Raw genomic sequence first — 16,433 nt, forward strand, 5'->3', positions numbered from 1 at the left:
AAGAAAACCAAAGGGTTACGAGAGAGCTTGAGTCTCTCTCTCTCTCCCTTTATCGTGAACAGTACGAGAGTGACACCACCTAAACTCCCAAAACTCTAGCCAAGACTGTCGAGGAATCCATCGACGTCGGCCTTGATGGTGCTTAGATCCGCCTCGGCGCTCAAGCTCAGCTTGCCATCGCTCACGCTCACCAGCACCTTGGCCTGGAACGCGTTGGCGTAGGCATTGGGATTGCAAAACAGCTCGAATCCCACCTCCTCGCCATCGCCACCATCGCCACCATCGCCAGCGCTGTATGCAAACTCGACGCTCTTGAGCCTCTTGGGCCGCCCTCCTTCCTCGTGCGCCTGCTGCTTCTCCCGGAACGTCTGGATCAATGCCTCCATCGTCCCGCTCAGCGCTCGCGCCTTGTCCATCGACATCGGCATTGTGATGGACGTCTCGCCAACGTGAAGCGTCAAGCTCTTGGACGCGATCGTCGTCGCCCCCGCGGCTACCAAAACACACTAAAAATCCCACCTTTGCCTCGAATTCGACATCTCACCTGCGCTGGGATTGCCGTTGGAGCTCGAGCAAGCGGTCGGCAATGCGGTGTGCCTGTGTGACAAGAACACTCTGGGAAGAGCAACCATGCCCGCCATAGCCATTGTTCTTCCGGGCCACAAAAACTAACAAACCCTCGATCTTCTTCCTCTCTATCTTAGCTCCAAATGGCGGCAGCGATCAAATGGGACGATGGCTTCCCCAAGTTCGATCTCGACTCGTTTAGCTCCAAGAGGAAGCGATCGCTCAAGAGATCCTCCAAGAACAACTGGCTCCAAAGATCGCTGCAGTGGATCGAGGAGAGGAACCTGGGGCCGGGCGGCGGCGCTGGGATCGGGTGTGGAGTTGGGCTGGGATTGGGCGTGACGGGATCGCTAGGACTGGGCGCTGGATCCTGGAACGATCTCCGTGTCATCTTCGGAGTAGGCGCCGGGTGCGGCGTTGGAATCGGGTATGGAATCGGGCATGGGCTTGGCTTTCTCTGGGATAGGCCACCACCATCGCCACCACCACCAAAACGAAATTTTGTCTCGTGATTCTTCTTCCTCCCAAGAACAAGAATAAGATCTCTTACGTTCGATTTCCATAGCTAAAGCTAGAAGATAGAATCGTTCCATAGCTACGTAGAAGAAAGCTAACTAGAAGATAGACTACGTAGAAGAAAGCTACCTAGAAGATAGACTACGTAGAAGAAATCTAAGAAGCTCCATAGCTCATATGAATATGGACCAAGGTCTCCAAGTATATACAAACCGGGTAAAAATCCCATCTTGCTCGATCTTCCTCCATTTCATCTCTCGCGAGCTTCACGATCTTGCCGGGCATGGCCGGAGGATCGCCCCCATGTCCGTCTTGTACGCCTGGCGGCACCCCGGGCATCGCCCATCATCCGACGCGATCCGGTGGTGGCAAAACAAGCACAGCCGGAAGCCACACGCGCAAGGCTGAAACGAGGAATCGGTGCTGTCCAGCTCCTCCGTGCAAATCGGGCAGCACGCCGGCCCCGCGCTCGCGGCCGCCGCCGCTACCGATCTCGCGAAGAAATCCCTGTGCCTGTTCGTCACCCACGCCGCTGGCGGCCGCGGCGGTGGCGACGCTACTCGTCGCTCCACTCCAGTCGGCCTGGGAAGCAGCGGCGGTAGCGAGCTCGGGGCGATGATCCTGGGAAGGCTGGCCGGACGGAACGTATCCTCAACCTTCCAAGCTGCGACGGCGGCTGGCGGAGAGTTCCTGGCGTCCTGGTGGTGGATCATCCTGTCGTCCCTGTGCCTGTTCACCACCATCGCCACCTTTTCCTTCTCGGCCGGATCCTTGTTGAGATTCATCTGGGAGTCGAGAGCGTCGGCCGCGGCCTCCCAATCCTCCTCCTCCTCCTCCTCTCCCCCATCCTTTCCTTTCTCTCCACCGAGAACTTTGTCACAGTCCCCGGAAGCTTTGTTCTTGCTCTTGCTCTTGCCTTTCCTGCCAGATCTTCTCTTCCCTCCCTTGCTGCTCATGTCGGGAGGATCCAACACCACGCCCCTCTGACTAGAGCAAGAAATGGATGATTTACTTACACTCGAGTTAAAATTACAGGAGAGGAGGTCGAGCGGCCCACCGTCGCACAGATCGTCGTGGTTGATCACGCACGACTCGGCGTCACTGTCGCCTCCGGTGCTCGATCCGTGGAGGTGTTGCTCCTCACCCAACTTGGGCGATGGGCTCTCAAGCACGGAATTCGGAGACAAGCTCGCCACAAGCTTCCCTACACAGGAAAAAAAGGGGGAAAAACCATTCACTCCATCCATCCACCCAAGCGAGAAAGGAAGAAAAAGTCTGTGTCGCCTACCTTGAGAGAGCCATTGCTCGCGCCGGGCATCCAGCTTGAACTGCTTGAGCTTGGCGTTCCTGTTCACCTGCGCAAGAGAAGGAAGGAGACCATGAATTAGGGTTTAGAGGAAACCGTGGGAGCGCTGCCAAATCCTTACCCTCTTTCGCTTGCTGGCGTCGCGGGCGAGGAGCGATTCCAAGGGGAGCTGGCTCGCGTCCATGGCGATGGCGATGGAGCTGGAAGAAGAGATTTTCGCGATTTTGTTGGAAAGAGAGAAAGGGTAGGAAGGAAGGAGGAGATATCAAATAGTATAACGAAAAAGCACGGCCGCGGCGGCGAAGAGCCCACTGATGATTTAACGGAGGAGGAAGACGACACGCCAAACCGGATTGGACGGCCAGGATTGCTTCCGTTTGACCGAAGCAAGCTCCGAGCCGATGAAGCATTCGCTGACACGTGGCATCATCGTATATGATCTTTTTCTTGGCGAGTTGCGTGTTCGATGCCTGACAGGGGAAGAAATTATATTAACGGATAAAAAAGAAAGTGCCGTTACTCGCAGGAAAGTCAATACAGGAATATACCTCCTTCACTCGAACTTGAAATTAGGGTTCTAGCGCAGCAGGCATGGTGATCTTGCGGCGGATGCGCACGCTTCTCTTTCCGCCCTTCCTGGCACTCTTGGCGATCATCTTCTGGAGCGCCTCTCTTCAGATCCCGAGCGCCTCTGTTCTCGATTTCGAGTGTCTCGTGTGTCATGGCGTCAATGTCGTCAAAAATCCATTGTGGCAATTGGGCGCGCTCAGCCTCGAGAGGGATCCGCCCAAGCAGCGATCCGAGAGCGAGATCGTGGTAGCCAGCGACAGCGTAACAGGGCTGCCAAGTCTAGATGATCAAGATCGCGTCTTTCAGCTGGAAATTCCTTCTACTTCTGCGACGGCATCAGCTGATTTGGAAGGCGGTGAAGATGAGATTGACAAACAAAAGGAGATTGGTGAATTCTTCCAGGAGCTCCAAAGGAATTCATCGTCCACTATAGCCGATCGTAACAGCACTCTTGAAGATTCCAGCCAAGCAGGGGAGAGGCCGCTACAACCGCCCAACGATCCATCAATAGCTCGAAACGCTTCCATTAATCCCCCTTCTATAAGTTCCTTGACAGCTGATGGTCAAGAGGAGAAGCGTGCGATCCAGGAGGTGGAGCGACTTATGCAATTCTTGCGAAGATCAGGATCAGGCCAGGTAAAGAAGTCTCCACAGGATTGTCAGGGAAGAAACGTCTATGTCTACGATCTTCCACCCAAATTCAACGCGGATCTCCTCAAGCAATGCGAAACTCTGCTGCCATGGATGAGCATGTGTGATTTCGTCCGCAATTCGGGAATGGGTCTTCCAGTTTCGATCGACGCCGCTCGCGATTTCCTCACTCCTCGCGGATCTTGGTTCAAGACGCACCAGTACGCGCTGGAGATGATCTTCCACGCCCGGATCCTCGACTACTCCTGCCGGGTGCTCGATCCATCCCTCGCCGACGTGTTCTACGTGCCCTACTACGCCGGCCTGGACGTGATGCGATCGAATTTCATGCCCAACGTGAGCAGCGCACAGCGCGACGTGTTGGGCGACGAGCTCATGACATGGCTGACTAAGCAGCCGTCCACGTGGAAAACGGGCGACCGACGTGACCATGTCATAGCTCTGGGAAAAATCTCCTGGGATTTCAGGCGTATGACATCGGACGCAAGATGGGGGAGTAATCTCCTCGCTCGCGCCGACATGGCCAACGTCACCAAGCTTCTCATCGAGCGCCACCCCTGGCACCCCAATGACGTGGGCGTGCCACATCCCACCTTCTTCCACCCGGGCTCGGACGCGGACATCACGACGTGGCAGGCTCGCGTGCTCCGGGACGACGTCCGGCCGAGCCTCGTCGCCTTCGCGGGCCAGCCCAGGCCCGGGCAGGCGGGGAGCATCCGTGGGGAGCTGATACGGCAGTGTACGGCTCGCTCGGACCTGTGCCGGAGCTTGGACTGCGGCTCCAGGGCTTGCTTTGGTCCCGAGGCGACTCTAGGTTTGTTTTTAGCCTCGGATTTTTGCCTCCAGCCAGTTGGCGACAGCCCGACCCGGAGATCTGTGTTTGATTCGCTGCTGGCCGGCTGCATTCCGGTTTTTTTCGACCCCTTCACGGCCTACTACCAGTATCCATGGCATCTTCCGTCAAATGGTAGCGCATATTCTGTTATGATCGCGGCAGATTCTGTTACCGACGTGGATATCGTGGGCGAGCTCCAGAAGATTCCATTCGCACGGAGGAAGGAGATGCGGCATTTCATTGTCCACGAGATTCTCCCCGGGATCGTCTACGCGCAGCCGGGATCCAAACTGGAGAAATTCGAGGACGCTTTCGACGTTGCCATGAAAAACGTGATTGCCAGGGTCGCTTCGAGAGAGATTTACGATTCCAGCGAGCTCAGATGATCGATCACCCAAAGTTTGCTTGTTGTATAGATTTATAAACACAATGACACACACACGACACATTCTTTTATATCTCTTTCTTCACGGCAGCAAAAGCAAATGGTGTTCCACATAAGACTTATACAAAGTGTTCTTCCGTTCTCACATCATCTTTGTTTTTGCTATCCATCTTGGACGGCTCATAAATTAATCCTTGAGGACTCCAATGGGAAGTAGAAGAACGATGGATCCATCCATCCCATCACTCCCGCAGCTCGAGCTCGAGCTCTAAAGCCAGGCCGCGGTTTGCTAGATGCTACAACTCCCATTCACTTCATGCCTCGGCCCAGAGCGTGGAGAGGAAGAGCTGTCGAACGAACTTTGATCGAACGCTTGCCTCTTCCAGCTTCTGCTCTCTCTCTTCGGCCGTGAGGGAGCATTCAGCACTGTTAAGATCCAAAAAAATCGCAACTTGATCAGCAACTGCTGCGAGAAATCACTTTCGTATACAAAGACATACCTTAGCTCGGCTGGAGCTGTGGAAGTAGCAAGAGAAACCGAGTCCGAGTTATCCAAGCTCAGCTTGGAAGAATCGTCAATCTCGGATATGGGCATGTTACAGACAAGCGTGGACAAGAAGAGATCCGGAATTCCAGATCCTGTCCTTGCCGGAGAGCACGCTCCCAGGAGAGCCTGCAAGTGTGCTTGATTCATGTCCTTCCCACTGAAGGGAAATCCGGAATGGGACGTGATTCCCGGCCTCCTAAACTTGCGACGCCTCTGAAAGTAAGCTTCTCGTCAAGGATAATACAAACGAGGAACCGGAACAAAGATAAGAAAACCAACTTTTTCGAAGGATATCTTGAAGAGATTTCCGTGATGAACTGTGATATGGCTGATCATGTCCTTCCCGACTTTGGCAGCACACACGGGACACAGCTATAGACACAGAAACGCAAAGAATCAAAATCCACGAAGGAAGAAGAAGAAAAAAAAGAGAATTTTCTTACCACAGGTCTTGATTCGGAGAAATGCTCGTCCTCCAGGTGAGAACACAGAGAGAGCAAGTCCAGTCCCTCGAAACAGTATGGACAAGCAAAATCCGGTCTCAGTTCCTCATCGCCCTCCACATCATCCACAGTGAAGTGCTGATCTGCATTGCGAGCGCAGAAAACCAATGTAACACCCACGAAAAAATTCGATAGTGGAAAAGGAGGAGAAGAGAGCTTTATAGCTTACCCAGCATCGAATGAACGGCGTACTGGCGCTTAGAAAGCAAGCGAGCTGCCCACATATCGCCCTCCATGCTTGCTTCCGCTGCGAATGCGGCCGAACGGCGATGAGCACCTCAAAACCCTGGTCAATCCCGGCCCGCCGCTGCAACCACACACGATTCTTGCGACGGCCGCGCACACGAGAGGAATCGCGACATACCGGAGGGGGGAAATCGAGAATGCCGCCGCGGCGTCGCTATCTGGGCGCACACAAGCTTCCCTCTTGTGTGGATATGGCGTCCCCGAACCTGGACTGGGATCCCAGACCTAGAATCCCGAACCTGCGGTTACCGTGCCACGCGGCCGCGGCGATCTTTCCATTTTGCAACCGCAAAAACATTATAAGGCTATCATAGACACGTGGCGCGGAGCCATTGGCTGCAGTAGTTGACTTCGCCGTGGGTACTGTACGAAGAACAGGGTAAAAAAGCGGCATTACTTTCTCTTTCACTTGGAAATCCAGTAAAGGAACATCAAGAAAGTGCAAACTGAAATCACGGCTGACAAGATCAATGTGTCCTGGTTTTTTTTTCTTCGAATCGCAACTAGAACATGGTTCACCTGGAAAGCACGCATCAAAAAAGGATTTTTTTTTTATCCCCACACTGATCGATCTGCGAACTTCTTACCGACGGTAGAATCGATCCTACGTTGTTGATCTTGAATCCGATCGTTCCAAACAAGCTTCGCTGCGTGGACAGCGCGCTGAGAGCTGCGTGTGCTTGATTCACGACCGAGTCTATCTGAGAACCAAGTCACTGTAAGAAAAAAAGGAAGTAACTTTGTCTAGATCTTAGAAGAACCTGAGCAGTAGATCTCTGGATGGAGCTCCTCTCTTGCACAAGGGGATCAACTTCCAATCTTCTCTCCGATGGCGATCGAAAAGAGTGGAGCAATTCGGCGTGCTCGCGATTGTCTTTGGCAATAGCTCGTTTCCTCTTAAACTCCTGCGAGAGCTCTCACTATGTCAAGGAGAAAAGAAAGTTCTTTCTCATACATTTTCTTACCTGGACGAACTCGTGAGAGATGTTTAGATGGCGTGCCAAGGTATGAGAAACAATGTCAGAACCGATCGCTGACATCAAAGACTGCATACTCGAATTGATTTGCTGGAGTTGCTTGAGCAGCCTCTCGATCTCCGCTTCACAATCCTCCCCCGACTGATCTGGCCGCCCAAAACTCGCAAGCTTGGCATCGATCTCATTCTCCAGCCTTCGCGCCTGGCATTAAACCCTTAGAGAGAATTCTCACGGATCAAGCGCCCATTGCTCACCTGCTTGCGGAGATCGTCCCATCCGACTCCGGCGAAGCTCGGATCCACCGCCATTTTCTTTCTTCTTCTTCCTCACGAACCCTAATTGGAAGCCCTAGTCAGTGACAAAAAAAGAGAAGATACCAAAATTTCAAATTCAAATTCAAACCATTCGCGGCAATCGATCGATCAATGAACGCCTCCAAAAACGAAGAAGATCTCTCTCCCGTGAAACTCGAGTGGGTCCTCAAATCGATCGTGAGCTTTTTTTTCTCGGAAATTCAACGTGATCGCACGTAGCTCACTCAATGGTATATCTTTGAGCGCTCGCGCGATCTCCCGAGCGATGGCGAAATGGAGCAGCAAAGAAGATTGGGACAAACAACGCCAGCGCCAAATCCAAAACCTGTTCCTCACGGTTCTGTGCCTCAGCCTCGCCGTTCTTCTCATCGCTGTGCCTCGGGAATACAGAACAACGCAGACCTTCTCGAGTAAGAGCTAGAACTTTTGACAGAGATTCTTGGCTTACTTGTGATCGAGCAGGAGCGAGCGAAAGGATCGAATCCACAGGTAAGTCCGGTGCTACGTCGAAGAAAACCGTGGAGGATGGTGTTGCCTGTGATCTTTCAAACTATCGCACAGCAGTGTGTCGCCTCGCTGGTGATCTGAGAATCAGCGGCAGCACGGTGACACTGTTTAGTCCTCGCAACACCGACGAGGAGATCCTCGTCCAAAAGATCAAGCCATACCCGAGAAAGTGGCAGAAGCAGCTGCTCGAAAAGATTAGCGAGGTGACGATCAAAGTGAGAAGATCCAGCTCCTCAACTCCACAGCACCAGTGTGATGTCAACCACACGCAAGCCGCCATGATCTTCTCGACTGGAGGCTACACCGGAAGTGTCTACCACGACTTTAACGATGGTCTCATCCCCATCTATATCACCTCGCACGGATTCGAGGGCGAGGTTGTGTTCTTAGTCTCCGAGTTTCAGCCGTGGTGGATGAAGAAGTACGGTAGCATTGTCAAGCAGATGACCAAGTACCCCGTCCAAGACTTTTCCAGCAACCCCGCGCAGCACCGCGTCCACTGCTTCCCCAAAGTCGTGGTCGGTTTGGACATTCACGACGAGCTTGCCATCAATGCCGCAAAGATGTCGCATGGAAAGTCCATCCGAGACTTCCAATCCATCCTCAGTGCTGCCTTCTCGGCCTCGGACAGTCGGACCAAAGTTCCAAGCACCAGGCCGAAGCTCGTCTTCATCACTCGGCGAAGAACTCGGGTTGTCACCAACGAGGAAGAAGTGGTCCAGCTTGCGGAGAGAGCTGGATTTGACGTCGAGGCTCTGGAACCCGGATTCAACCACGAGATGGCCAATCTTTACGGGATCATACAGTCGGCCGACGTTCTTCTCGGTGTCCATGGAGCAGCAATGACACACCTGCTGTTTATGCGACCGGGATCACTCCTCCTCCAAATCGTTCCACTTGGAACCAAGAGCCCGTCTCGGTCGTTCTATGGAAACCCGGCCATGAAAGCTGGTATGCAGTATATGGAGTATATCGTCGAAGCCAGTGAGAGCAGCCTGTTGAAACGCTTTGGACAGAACCACTCCGTGATTGTGAGTCCTCCAGAGAATCCAGGATCGTCTTCCGGGTGGAGCGATATGAAGAAGATCTATCTCGACAAGCAGAACGTTACTATCTCGCTTTCGAGGTTCGAGCCAGTTCTTCGAGAAGCCTTTGAGAAAATCTCATCTCTGTGACCGACGTGGATCCGGCAGCGCAGCATGTAAAGAAAGTTCTTCCCCTCGGAGTGGTTTGTGATGAGTTTTCGTTTCTTCCAGCTAGCCAGCGTTGATGATCCCAGCTAGAACAACATACGGAGCTGCCTTCTGCGGATTGAGATGAGAGACCAACTTCGTTCCTCGGCCCCGATCACTCTGGAGCTTGCAAGAACTCAGCAGAGCTGTCCACTGGCCGGTACCGGGAATGAACGGCATGCTTCCGATGAGATCTTCCGCCTCGTTGAGCTCTCCTGCTCGTCCCAAAATGTCGATCATCAGACCGTAATGCTCCCTCGCGGGATTCACTCCATGGTCGCCAACCATGGAGCTAAAGCAGCACAACGCGTCTCTCAGCACCCCAGAGTGAGTGAAACCACTCAGTGTGCTCATCATCGTCATGTCGTCGGGGTGGAACCCTTCCACCACCATTTGCAGCTCCAGATCCAGCGCCAACTTCCCTCTGCCCGAGTTTGAAAACACCGAGATGATCGTGTTCCAGGATGCCGTGTTCTTCGCAGGCGTTCGATCGAATATGAGCTTTGATGATCCAACATGGCCGTTGTGAGCGTAGGCAGCAGCCAGAGCGTTCCAGGAGACCACATCCGGCTCTGGAATCTGGTGAAAGAACTCCATCGTCTCCTTGAGGAACAATCCTTGAGAGAATCCAGTGAGCATCGCGTTCCAGGAGACCAGGCTGTGTAGAGGCATCGAATCAAACACCGTCTTGGCGCCGAGAGCATCGTAGTGCTGTGCAAAAGCCGCGAGAAGAGCGTTCCAGGACGAGACATCCCACCGCGGCATGAGATCAAACAAAACTCTTGCCTTCTCCAGTTCCCCATTGAAGGCATAACCAGCGATCATCCCATTCCAGCTGACGATGTTCCTCTCTTGCATCTCGTAAAAGACCTCCTCCATCTTCCTCACTCGCCGGAAGCTCCCATAGGCCGTGATCATCCCATTGCAAGAGATCACATCCCAAACAGGCATCCTCCAGAAGAGCTGCTCGGCTGACTCCAGATGCCCATTCTGGGCATACGCTGCGATCATCGCATTGAGCGCCACGACGTTGAAGCACGGGATCCTGGCGAAGATTTCTTCTGCCCTGGCGAGATTACCTCTGTCGGAGTAGGCGCTGAGCACGGCACTGCTGGAGCACACATCCCACTCCGGCATCGCCTCGAAAGCCGCGATGGCGCCATCGATCTGGCCGCTGTGAGCGTAGCACCCGATTAGGGTATTCCAAGACACGATGTTCTTGAGCGGCATTGCATCGAACAGAGCCCTGGCGGCGTCGATCTCCCCGTTCCTGGCCAGCGCCTGGAACATCGCGGTGCTGGACACGATATTCCACTCGGGCATCGCATCGAAGAGCTCCTTGGCGAGGACGAATTGCCCGCTCTCCGAGTAGCCCTGGAGCAGCGATGTCCACGAGATGATGCTCCGGCACGGCATTCCGGAATCGAACAGGCCCTTGGCCTCGCCCAGATGGCCGTTGGATGCGAGCGCGTGGAGCATCGCATCGCGCGCCACGCTATTCCGGAATGGCATGGAATCGAAGAGATCCCTGGCCTCCTGCAAATGCCCAGCCTGGGAATATGCGACTAGCAGCGCGGTATCGGCCATCACATTCCTCTCCGGAATCCTCTCCAGCAAATCCCGCGCTTCATCGACATGCCCATTCCGGGCATATGCGGTGATCATCATCGTCCACGAGAACTCGTTTGGGTTGTCAATGCCATCGAAAACCCGGCGCGCGTTGGCCACACTCCCGCATTTGCCGAACATTTCAATGGCGAGATTGCGAAGGTAAGTGCTGCTGCGGCATCTGCTGGAGAGAATCGAGGCAAAGATTGCATTTGCCCTGACGGGGTCATTTTCCACACCGCATTTCCTCAGTAGCAGCGCATACTTATCCTCGTCAACCAGGAACATGAGAGTTCTAAGCCGTGTTCCTTTTGCAAGTGGCAAATATGCCAAAAACTTGTATAAATGTAAATATGTTCTGTTTTAGATCTTAGAGCGCCCACCTTGCTAGATTTATTGCTGACCTTGTCAAAGGTCTAGCAAATGTATGAAGAACAACTTACTCGTGAACAGTCGTGTAAACAGTGGAGTGATAATGGAGAGATTTGGAATGATCCCAGCTCGGGGATCTTGGATCTTGGACCTTGGTGTTACGTACACGACAAGCTATAAGAATTTGTGGGTTGGTCGTACGTACGGAAGCAAAAGCAAAGTGTTTGATACCTAATCGAAGATCATTCTTTCAATAGCCAAGCAAGGTGGCGGGGATCCATAAGTTGGCGCAAGTTTCCGAGGCGCGCAAGCTAGCATCAACGCTTCGTGGACACATGGACCGTATCAAACACTGCTCAAGATTTTTCTCGCGAGTTACGTGGCACCACTCAAGCGCAGCACATCTAGATCTTCTGGAAGTTTAATTAACTCAGACACGAGCAATAGTTAATCTTTTATTAACGAACTCAATCTTAGAGAAATTAAACTAGAGGCTCGGGCATTTGGATTGGCCGCGACTGTGTTGCCATTGCTCGAGTGATTTGATCAAAGTTTTCAAGGTTTTGTCGCTGATTATAGACGAGGTTTTTGTGTGGTGCTCACGGGTGACGTGACGTGACGGGCGGGATCCTTGGGTTGCGACGGGCCACAAGCGCGTCAACGCTTCACAAGCACAGTGCCACCCGTCAATCTCCCAGCCACTCTACCTATATGGGCACGCATCACCCCACCATTTCTCTTCGTCTCTCTCTTTTCTCTCTCTCTTCTCTCGCACTAGTTCTTCGCTGGCTTCTCTCGCGATCGGTGCCTTCTCTGGGCGATTCTCTTGAATCTGGCAGCTTGATGCTGCCGCGGGGACGATTCGCGAGCGCGCGAGCTTCCCGAAGATTCCACTCTAGGTCTGGCGGCGCTTTTCTTTCTTCGATCGAGCATTGAGGTATGAATGCCTTCTTGTGCTTGGATTTCTTCTCTCTTTCTCTCTCTCTCGTGCTAATTCTTGCTTGGGCTTTGTTTTCCAGAAGTTTTGTACCAGCGGCTAGCTTAGAGCTACATTATTTTTCTTCGCGTCCCGCGAAAACAGTGTTTTTTTCTTCTTCTTCTTCTTCTTCCTCTATTGCCTCTTTTGTGGAAAATAACAAAAGAGCCCGTTTTGTGGGTACGACTTTGTGGATCATTGACTCTGGGTGGAGATCAAACTTATCCCTTACGCAAGTGTCTTACATTTTCTTTCCCAAAAAGGTTTCCAAGTTCCAAGCACACACCATGGGCTGTGCGCTCACCAAAACCGAGGACGAGCACAACTCGGTGCAAGCTCCCGTCCAGACCGAGGAACTCTGCGTCTTCTCGCCCGGCTTGCGGCTCCCAAAGTCACTGGAACTCGCAAACTCGGATCACCTCCTCCAGGCCTCTGCGAGAAATTTGCTGGAGAGATTGATGAGCGTCCACTCGAGACTTGCCGCCGCGGCGCAAGAGCTCGTCTCTACAAAGAAACTCAAGAAAAAGAGGTCTTCGCTAACTGGTAACCCGTGCATTCTCTGCAGATTCTCTCGATCATCAAACTGACTGTTTGTTTGTCCATTGTGATCGTGTTAGTCTCGAACATAACACAGCTTAAGGAGGCCATTGACGACTACTTACCAGTTCTTCTCAAGCTCATCCGGAAAGGTACGCTTAAGTTACGCGAAAAGCTTTCGGTCTTCTTAGGATTGTCCAAACTTACCCTTTGGTTTTCGCTCTAGAGCCACGGTTGGCCGACCAAGTTCTGTTCACTTGGACAAACCAAGAGGACGAGATAAAGGTGCGGGAAGAACTGTGCTTGTTTGCATCTCCTCGTCTTTTGTCTAACTTTTGGGAAATCTCTCTTTTGTACGTCGTTGATTGCAGGAAACGACGCTGCAAAGCCCGTATTACGAAGTGCTGTCTGTGCTACAGCTCCTGGCGACGCTCTCGCTGCTGGAAGCGAACAGGGCTCTCTTGTTTAAACCTGTAAACTTGGAAGCCAGCCATCACAGGCAGATCATGGACGGTAAGAGCCTTGAATGCGTTCCTTTATTTTGTAGAGCGCGACCTTTACCTCTTTCTCCAACAGAAACCAAGAAGTCTGCCATGGATGTTCTATTCAAAGCTGCAGAGATATTGGAATGCGCGCTTAAATCTGTCCTCCCTCAAGCCCCTCGTGAAGTAAGGTGAGTTTAAAGTCTGCTAAATTGGTGTTCCAGAGCTCGTTCGTTGTCTGATCTTGTTTTTCTTGTTTAAAAACTAGCAGGAATCAGCTGCCAGTGGACTTAAAGGAGGGCACGCTGCAGGCAATGCAGCTCCAAGCGCTAGGACAGGTGAGAGACAGCAAAAAAAAACACTCTTTTTTCCTTTAGTTTTTTGTCGTAGCAGTGCAGTGATATTTATTTTTCTCTGGACTGCTTTTGCTCAGACTGTTGAGATCCAACTGGGCCTGGCAGTCGACAATCCGAAAGCAACCATGGCAGTGAAGCGTCGATTAGCATGCGAGGAGCTCAAGTACTGGCAACAGGCTTGTTTCTTTGCTCGATCTCTCTCGCTCAACTCCAAAAACTAAACTTTTTCCTTCATTGTCTTTTGCAGGCCTACGAGAACTTGCAAGCTGTAAACCTGGGAAATGGATGGGGTGACAAGCATTTACTTTTCATCAGATGGAAACGGGCCGAGGCCAAGGTAAGCAATCTAAGCAAAGTTGATCCCAGCAATCTAAGCAAGAGTTTTTGCCTTCTGTGGATCAAAGGTCGCAGCTTATTACTTCCACGGCCTGATCTTAAACGAGAGCAGTGACAGCCAAGGCGCAGCAGCCTGCCTCCGGGCGTCGGCACACTTCTTCAAGGAAAGCGAGAGAATTTGTGGCGACTTTTGTGCAACAGCGCCCATGACAACGAAGTACGTAGCAAGCAAAACTGTTTGATGGTTTGTGCATGGTTGTGGTCCTACGTTTGCCTGCGTGCTTTGGCCTTTCTATCTTGATTCTTCTGCCAGTCCTCGCTAGTCTTTCCATTTTCTCATTCCGCTTTTCGCTTTCCTTGATCTAATGGGAATGAAACTAAACTCCAAGGGGCGCCGTGTGTGCAGCAGGACACTGGTTGGCAAATCGCCATCATGGGGTCCAATGAAGCACCTCTCGGAGAAAATTTCCAAGGACGCAGTAACATCAACACAGCACGACTTCTTCGAAGACAACAGGTAAGTTCTCGTGCTTTGGTGTAGGTGGTGTTTGGTCTGCTCCAAACACACAGGGTTTTAGATTCTTGCTCTTGCTCGCTCGCGAAGTTTCTAAATTCTCTGCTTCTTTCTACTGCCATTTCCAGAGACAGGATCGTGGAGCTACCAGATTTCGCATTGGCGCTGCAAGTAGACGCGTACCAAATGCCAGAGGCCGACGAGGAAGGAGAAATCGACGAGAAAAACTCCGCCGTGGAGCTTGGGATTCAAAGCGGGCCATCGTTTCTGACAGAAGAACAAAGTACACAATACGCATAGGGGCAAGTCAAGTAAGAAGAAACTCGGGAAATTTTTTGACTGCGCAGGAGTTCCAAAAAAAGAAAAAGGTGGTAGAAATGCGTGGTAGCGACGCAAGCAAATCGCTAGCGCTAGAAGAAGATGGGCTATCGACGTCCATCGCGACTGTATATAAATGTGCGTGTGCTTGGCAAAATTTCAACGCAAACAAAGTAGTTTGGTAAAATTCTAGAAGGGAGTCGTGCCGGGTGGGAATCGAGCCGGGGATGTGCCGGCGTGGCCACGTTGTGTGCCAGCTGGAGCGCGTGGGCTCGAACCTGGCACCAGTGCCGTCCAGGCTCAACTGGGACCGCCCTCCAGCTCATGCCCAGCCATGCGCATCATGGCCATCATGCCAATAAATACCATCCCATCCAATGGAAAGAGAGAGAGAGTAGCGGCCAGCCCTATCTTCCATTCTTTGTTCTTGGAGCTTTTTGACAAGAGAGAGAGAGAGAGAAGAGGGAGAGCAGTCGATCGATCGGCATTCTTGCGAGATTTCTCTCGTCTCCTCCTCCAGCTCTCGAAATGGCGAGCAGATCCGCGTTCTTGATCGTGGCGGCGGTGGTAGCCGTGGCCTCTATGGCCGACATTGCCATGGCGCAGGCGCCCAGCCCCGCTCCAGAGGCCGGCGCCGGCACGGCATTGGCGATTCCAGTGCTGGCCGCGGGATTCCTGGCAGCGCTCGCCAGTTTCTTCCTTTGATTGGCGCGGATCGAGCATGAGCGGCAGCAGCATTCTTTTTTCTCCCCTTTTTACTTCCTCTTTTCTTCTTCTTCCTCTCTCTCTCTCTCTCTGATTTCGTATAACGGATGGGTCTGCTGGAGAAATTTTGGGATCTTTTGTATCATACTATAGCACTACAGGGGCGGCTTCTTCCTCTTCCTCTCTTTTGGTTCTACACTATCTCTCGTTGGTTCTTGTGGGTGGTGGATTTGGAATAGCGGTAGCAGAGTGATGGATGGGGATGGGGGGAGCTGTGGGTTTTCTTCGGCCGACCTTGTTTCGGGGTGTTCTATTTTGGATTCTTTGTTTTGAAATAAGGAACGATGGTATTGCTAGAGCACTTAGTACAGACACACCACGACTAGCCTAGAAAACACTCTGTACAGATTTCCCATGAATATACCATCATCTTGCATTCTACTTCCAAGAAAGCCTCTGGATTTCGATTTCTCCTCTTCGTCGCCTGGGGCTGAAACGATCGAAAGGGGAGAATTGTTGATCTTGTTTGGCTCACTCGAGTCTCTTGGTTGCTCCTGGGGATCTGGAGAGGACGACAAGGAAGAAAACAAAAGAGTTGGTATATGGTATATGGTGTATGGTATATTGCTTGCTTGGTTGCTTGGGAGAATGGAGGCGGAGGCCCACCAGTGTGAGAGACAGCTCGAATGTGTGCTGTGAAAAGTTGTGGGTGTTGTCGTACGTGAGGGATTTCTGGACATGGCACATGCAAGCGCTGGCTGGAATTGGGTACGAACGCCCGGGCATATACCAGAATGTTCCATTTATTCCATTTCTCATGAGGCACGGGCGACGCACGCAAGACTGCCAAAACTCTCAGTTGTCTCTTGTGTTCTCCATACAAAAAACTATGCTGCCAAAAATGAGAGTAGAAAAGATCTCTCCGAGGTGATCGTAGACAAGAGCTGGATTGAACCATCCAAATCTAAACAAAGAGCTCACTCGGTCTGGAAAAACGAGGAAGAAATCTATGCACGACATACCTCCACATTGCCGTGTATACCAGCAAAGTCGTCACATACGCCGCCATGCCA

The 16,433-nt window shown here is 52.2% G+C and overlaps 8 protein-coding genes across 13 annotated transcripts; 3 read left to right on the forward strand and 5 right to left on the reverse strand.

Moving 5' to 3' along the window:
* Positions 1-2: 2 nt before the first annotated feature.
* LOC112341480 lies at positions 3-745 on the reverse strand. Its single transcript, XM_024661647.1, has 2 exons — positions 545-745; positions 3-493 (listed from the first exon to the last, which is right to left on the reverse strand). The coding sequence occupies exons 1-2, from the start codon at positions 645-647 to the stop codon at positions 96-98; spliced, it is 501 nt and encodes a 166-aa protein (XP_024517415.1). The 5' UTR covers positions 648-745; the 3' UTR covers positions 3-95.
* A 486-nt stretch (positions 746-1,231) lies between these two features.
* Positions 1,232-2,726, reverse strand: LOC112341479. The gene is made up of 3 exons (XM_024661645.1): positions 2,511-2,726; positions 2,372-2,438; positions 1,232-2,287 (listed from the first exon to the last, which is right to left on the reverse strand). The coding sequence occupies exons 1-3, from the start codon at positions 2,571-2,573 to the stop codon at positions 1,350-1,352; spliced, it is 1,068 nt and encodes a 355-aa protein (XP_024517413.1). The 5' UTR covers positions 2,574-2,726; the 3' UTR covers positions 1,232-1,349.
* A 254-nt stretch (positions 2,727-2,980) lies between these two features.
* Positions 2,981-4,839, forward strand: LOC9651911 (xyloglucan-specific galacturonosyltransferase 1). Its single transcript, XM_002987729.2, has one exon. It carries the CDS (start codon positions 2,981-2,983, stop codon positions 4,829-4,831), a length of 1,851 nt encoding a protein of 616 aa, XP_002987775.2. The 3' UTR covers positions 4,832-4,839.
* A 54-nt stretch (positions 4,840-4,893) lies between these two features.
* Positions 4,894-6,381, reverse strand: LOC9651845 (protein DEHYDRATION-INDUCED 19 homolog 4). 4 transcript variants are annotated; one of them, XM_024661651.1, is made up of 6 exons: positions 6,245-6,381; positions 6,050-6,187; positions 5,821-5,963; positions 5,672-5,749; positions 5,331-5,596; positions 4,894-5,256 (listed from the first exon to the last, which is right to left on the reverse strand). In XM_024661651.1, the coding sequence occupies exons 2-6, from the start codon at positions 6,114-6,116 to the stop codon at positions 5,145-5,147; spliced, it is 666 nt and encodes a 221-aa protein (XP_024517419.1). In that variant the 5' UTR covers positions 6,117-6,187; positions 6,245-6,381; the 3' UTR covers positions 4,894-5,144. The 4 variants fall into 4 exon arrangements, with proteins under 4 accessions (XP_024517419.1, XP_002987843.1, XP_024517418.1 ...); XM_002987797.2 differs by having other exon boundaries at positions 5,331-5,590; positions 5,657-5,749; XM_024661650.1 differs by having other exon boundaries at positions 5,331-5,590; positions 5,657-5,749; positions 6,050-6,193.
* A 122-nt stretch (positions 6,382-6,503) lies between these two features.
* Positions 6,504-7,450, reverse strand: LOC9651912 (Golgi SNAP receptor complex member 1-1). Its single transcript, XM_024661652.1, has 5 exons — positions 7,358-7,450; positions 7,092-7,304; positions 6,888-7,031; positions 6,714-6,827; positions 6,504-6,645 (listed from the first exon to the last, which is right to left on the reverse strand). The coding sequence occupies exons 1-5, from the start codon at positions 7,409-7,411 to the stop codon at positions 6,532-6,534; spliced, it is 639 nt and encodes a 212-aa protein (XP_024517420.1). The 5' UTR covers positions 7,412-7,450; the 3' UTR covers positions 6,504-6,531.
* A 49-nt stretch (positions 7,451-7,499) lies between these two features.
* LOC9651913 lies at positions 7,500-9,142 on the forward strand. The gene is made up of 2 exons (XM_024661648.1): positions 7,500-7,827; positions 7,880-9,142. Exons 1-2 carry the CDS (start codon positions 7,683-7,685, stop codon positions 9,097-9,099), a joined length of 1,365 nt encoding a protein of 454 aa, XP_024517416.1. The 5' UTR covers positions 7,500-7,682; the 3' UTR covers positions 9,100-9,142.
* Positions 9,143-9,180: 38 nt separating this feature from the next.
* On the reverse strand, positions 9,181-11,052 carry LOC112341488 (pentatricopeptide repeat-containing protein At4g02750-like). The gene has a single exon (XM_024661672.1). The coding sequence runs from the start codon at positions 11,050-11,052 to the stop codon at positions 9,181-9,183; it is 1,872 nt and encodes a 623-aa protein (XP_024517440.1).
* Positions 11,053-11,845: 793 nt separating this feature from the next.
* On the forward strand, positions 11,846-14,845 carry LOC9651914. Of its 3 annotated transcripts, none has more exons than XM_024661654.1 (12): positions 11,846-12,073; positions 12,156-12,655; positions 12,730-12,801; positions 12,876-12,934; positions 13,021-13,162; positions 13,226-13,322; positions 13,400-13,469; positions 13,565-13,663; positions 13,735-13,824; positions 13,892-14,040; positions 14,230-14,340; positions 14,466-14,845. In XM_024661654.1, the coding sequence occupies exons 2-12, from the start codon at positions 12,400-12,402 to the stop codon at positions 14,635-14,637; spliced, it is 1,317 nt and encodes a 438-aa protein (XP_024517422.1). In that variant the 5' UTR covers positions 11,846-12,073; positions 12,156-12,399; the 3' UTR covers positions 14,638-14,845. The 3 variants fall into 3 exon arrangements, with proteins under 3 accessions (XP_024517422.1, XP_024517424.1, XP_024517423.1); XM_024661656.1 differs by having other exon boundaries at positions 14,233-14,340; XM_024661655.1 differs by having other exon boundaries at positions 13,403-13,469.
* Positions 14,846-16,433: the final 1,588 nt, after the last annotated feature.

This window comes from Selaginella moellendorffii, unplaced genomic scaffold, assembly GCF_000143415.4.
Source record: "Selaginella moellendorffii unplaced genomic scaffold, v1.0 SELMOscaffold_84, whole genome shotgun sequence".
In the NCBI taxonomy this organism is placed as follows: domain Eukaryota; kingdom Viridiplantae; phylum Streptophyta; class Lycopodiopsida; order Selaginellales; family Selaginellaceae; genus Selaginella; species Selaginella moellendorffii.

Excerpts from the sequence above, each read along its gene's own strand:
- LOC9651913 (XM_024661648.1), top strand. The coding sequence starts at position 7,683 with ATGGCGAAATGGAGCAGCAAAGAAGATTGGGACAAACAACGCCAGCGC. Across the intron at positions 7,828-7,879 it reads AACAACGCAGACCTTCTCGA|GAGCGAGCGAAAGGATCGAA; the intron begins GTAAGAGCTAGA and ends GTGATCGAGCAG.
- LOC9651914 (XM_024661654.1), top strand. The coding sequence starts at position 12,400 with ATGGGCTGTGCGCTCACCAAAACCGAGGACGAGCACAACTCGGTGCAA. Across the intron at positions 12,656-12,729 it reads AAAGAGGTCTTCGCTAACTG|TCTCGAACATAACACAGCTT; the intron begins GTAACCCGTGCA and ends TGATCGTGTTAG. Across the intron at positions 14,341-14,465 it reads GACTTCTTCGAAGACAACAG|AGACAGGATCGTGGAGCTAC; the intron begins GTAAGTTCTCGT and ends TGCCATTTCCAG.
- LOC112341480 (XM_024661647.1), bottom strand. The coding sequence starts at position 647 with ATGGCTATGGCGGGCATGGTTGCTCTTCCCAGAGTGTTCTTGTCACAC. Across the intron at positions 494-544 it reads CAACGGCAATCCCAGCGCAG|CCGCGGGGGCGACGACGATC; the intron begins GTGAGATGTCGA and ends GTGTTTTGGTAG.
- LOC9651911 (XM_002987729.2), top strand. The coding sequence starts at position 2,981 with ATGGTGATCTTGCGGCGGATGCGCACGCTTCTCTTTCCGCCCTTCCTG.
- LOC9651845 (XM_002987797.2), bottom strand. The coding sequence starts at position 6,116 with ATGGAGGGCGATATGTGGGCAGCTCGCTTGCTTTCTAAGCGCCAGTAC. Across the intron at positions 5,750-5,820 it reads TCTCCGAATCAAGACCTGTG|CTGTGTCCCGTGTGTGCTGC; the intron begins GTAAGAAAATTC and ends CTGTGTCTATAG. Across the intron at positions 5,591-5,656 it reads TCAAGATATCCTTCGAAAAA|AGGCGTCGCAAGTTTAGGAG; the intron begins GTTGGTTTTCTT and ends GCTTACTTTCAG.
- LOC112341488 (XM_024661672.1), bottom strand. The coding sequence starts at position 11,052 with ATGTTCCTGGTTGACGAGGATAAGTATGCGCTGCTACTGAGGAAATGC.
- LOC9651912 (XM_024661652.1), bottom strand. The coding sequence starts at position 7,411 with ATGGCGGTGGATCCGAGCTTCGCCGGAGTCGGATGGGACGATCTCCGC. Across the intron at positions 6,828-6,887 it reads TCCAGAGATCTACTGCTCAG|ATAGACTCGGTCGTGAATCA; the intron begins GTTCTTCTAAGA and ends CTTGGTTCTCAG. Across the intron at positions 6,646-6,713 it reads TAGGATCGATTCTACCGTCG|GTGAACCATGTTCTAGTTGC; the intron begins GTAAGAAGTTCG and ends CGTGCTTTCCAG.
- LOC112341479 (XM_024661645.1), bottom strand. The coding sequence starts at position 2,573 with ATGGACGCGAGCCAGCTCCCCTTGGAATCGCTCCTCGCCCGCGACGCC. Across the intron at positions 2,439-2,510 it reads ACGCCAGCAAGCGAAAGAGG|GTGAACAGGAACGCCAAGCT; the intron begins GTAAGGATTTGG and ends TCTCTTGCGCAG. Across the intron at positions 2,288-2,371 it reads CGAGCAATGGCTCTCTCAAG|GGAAGCTTGTGGCGAGCTTG; the intron begins GTAGGCGACACA and ends TTTCCTGTGTAG.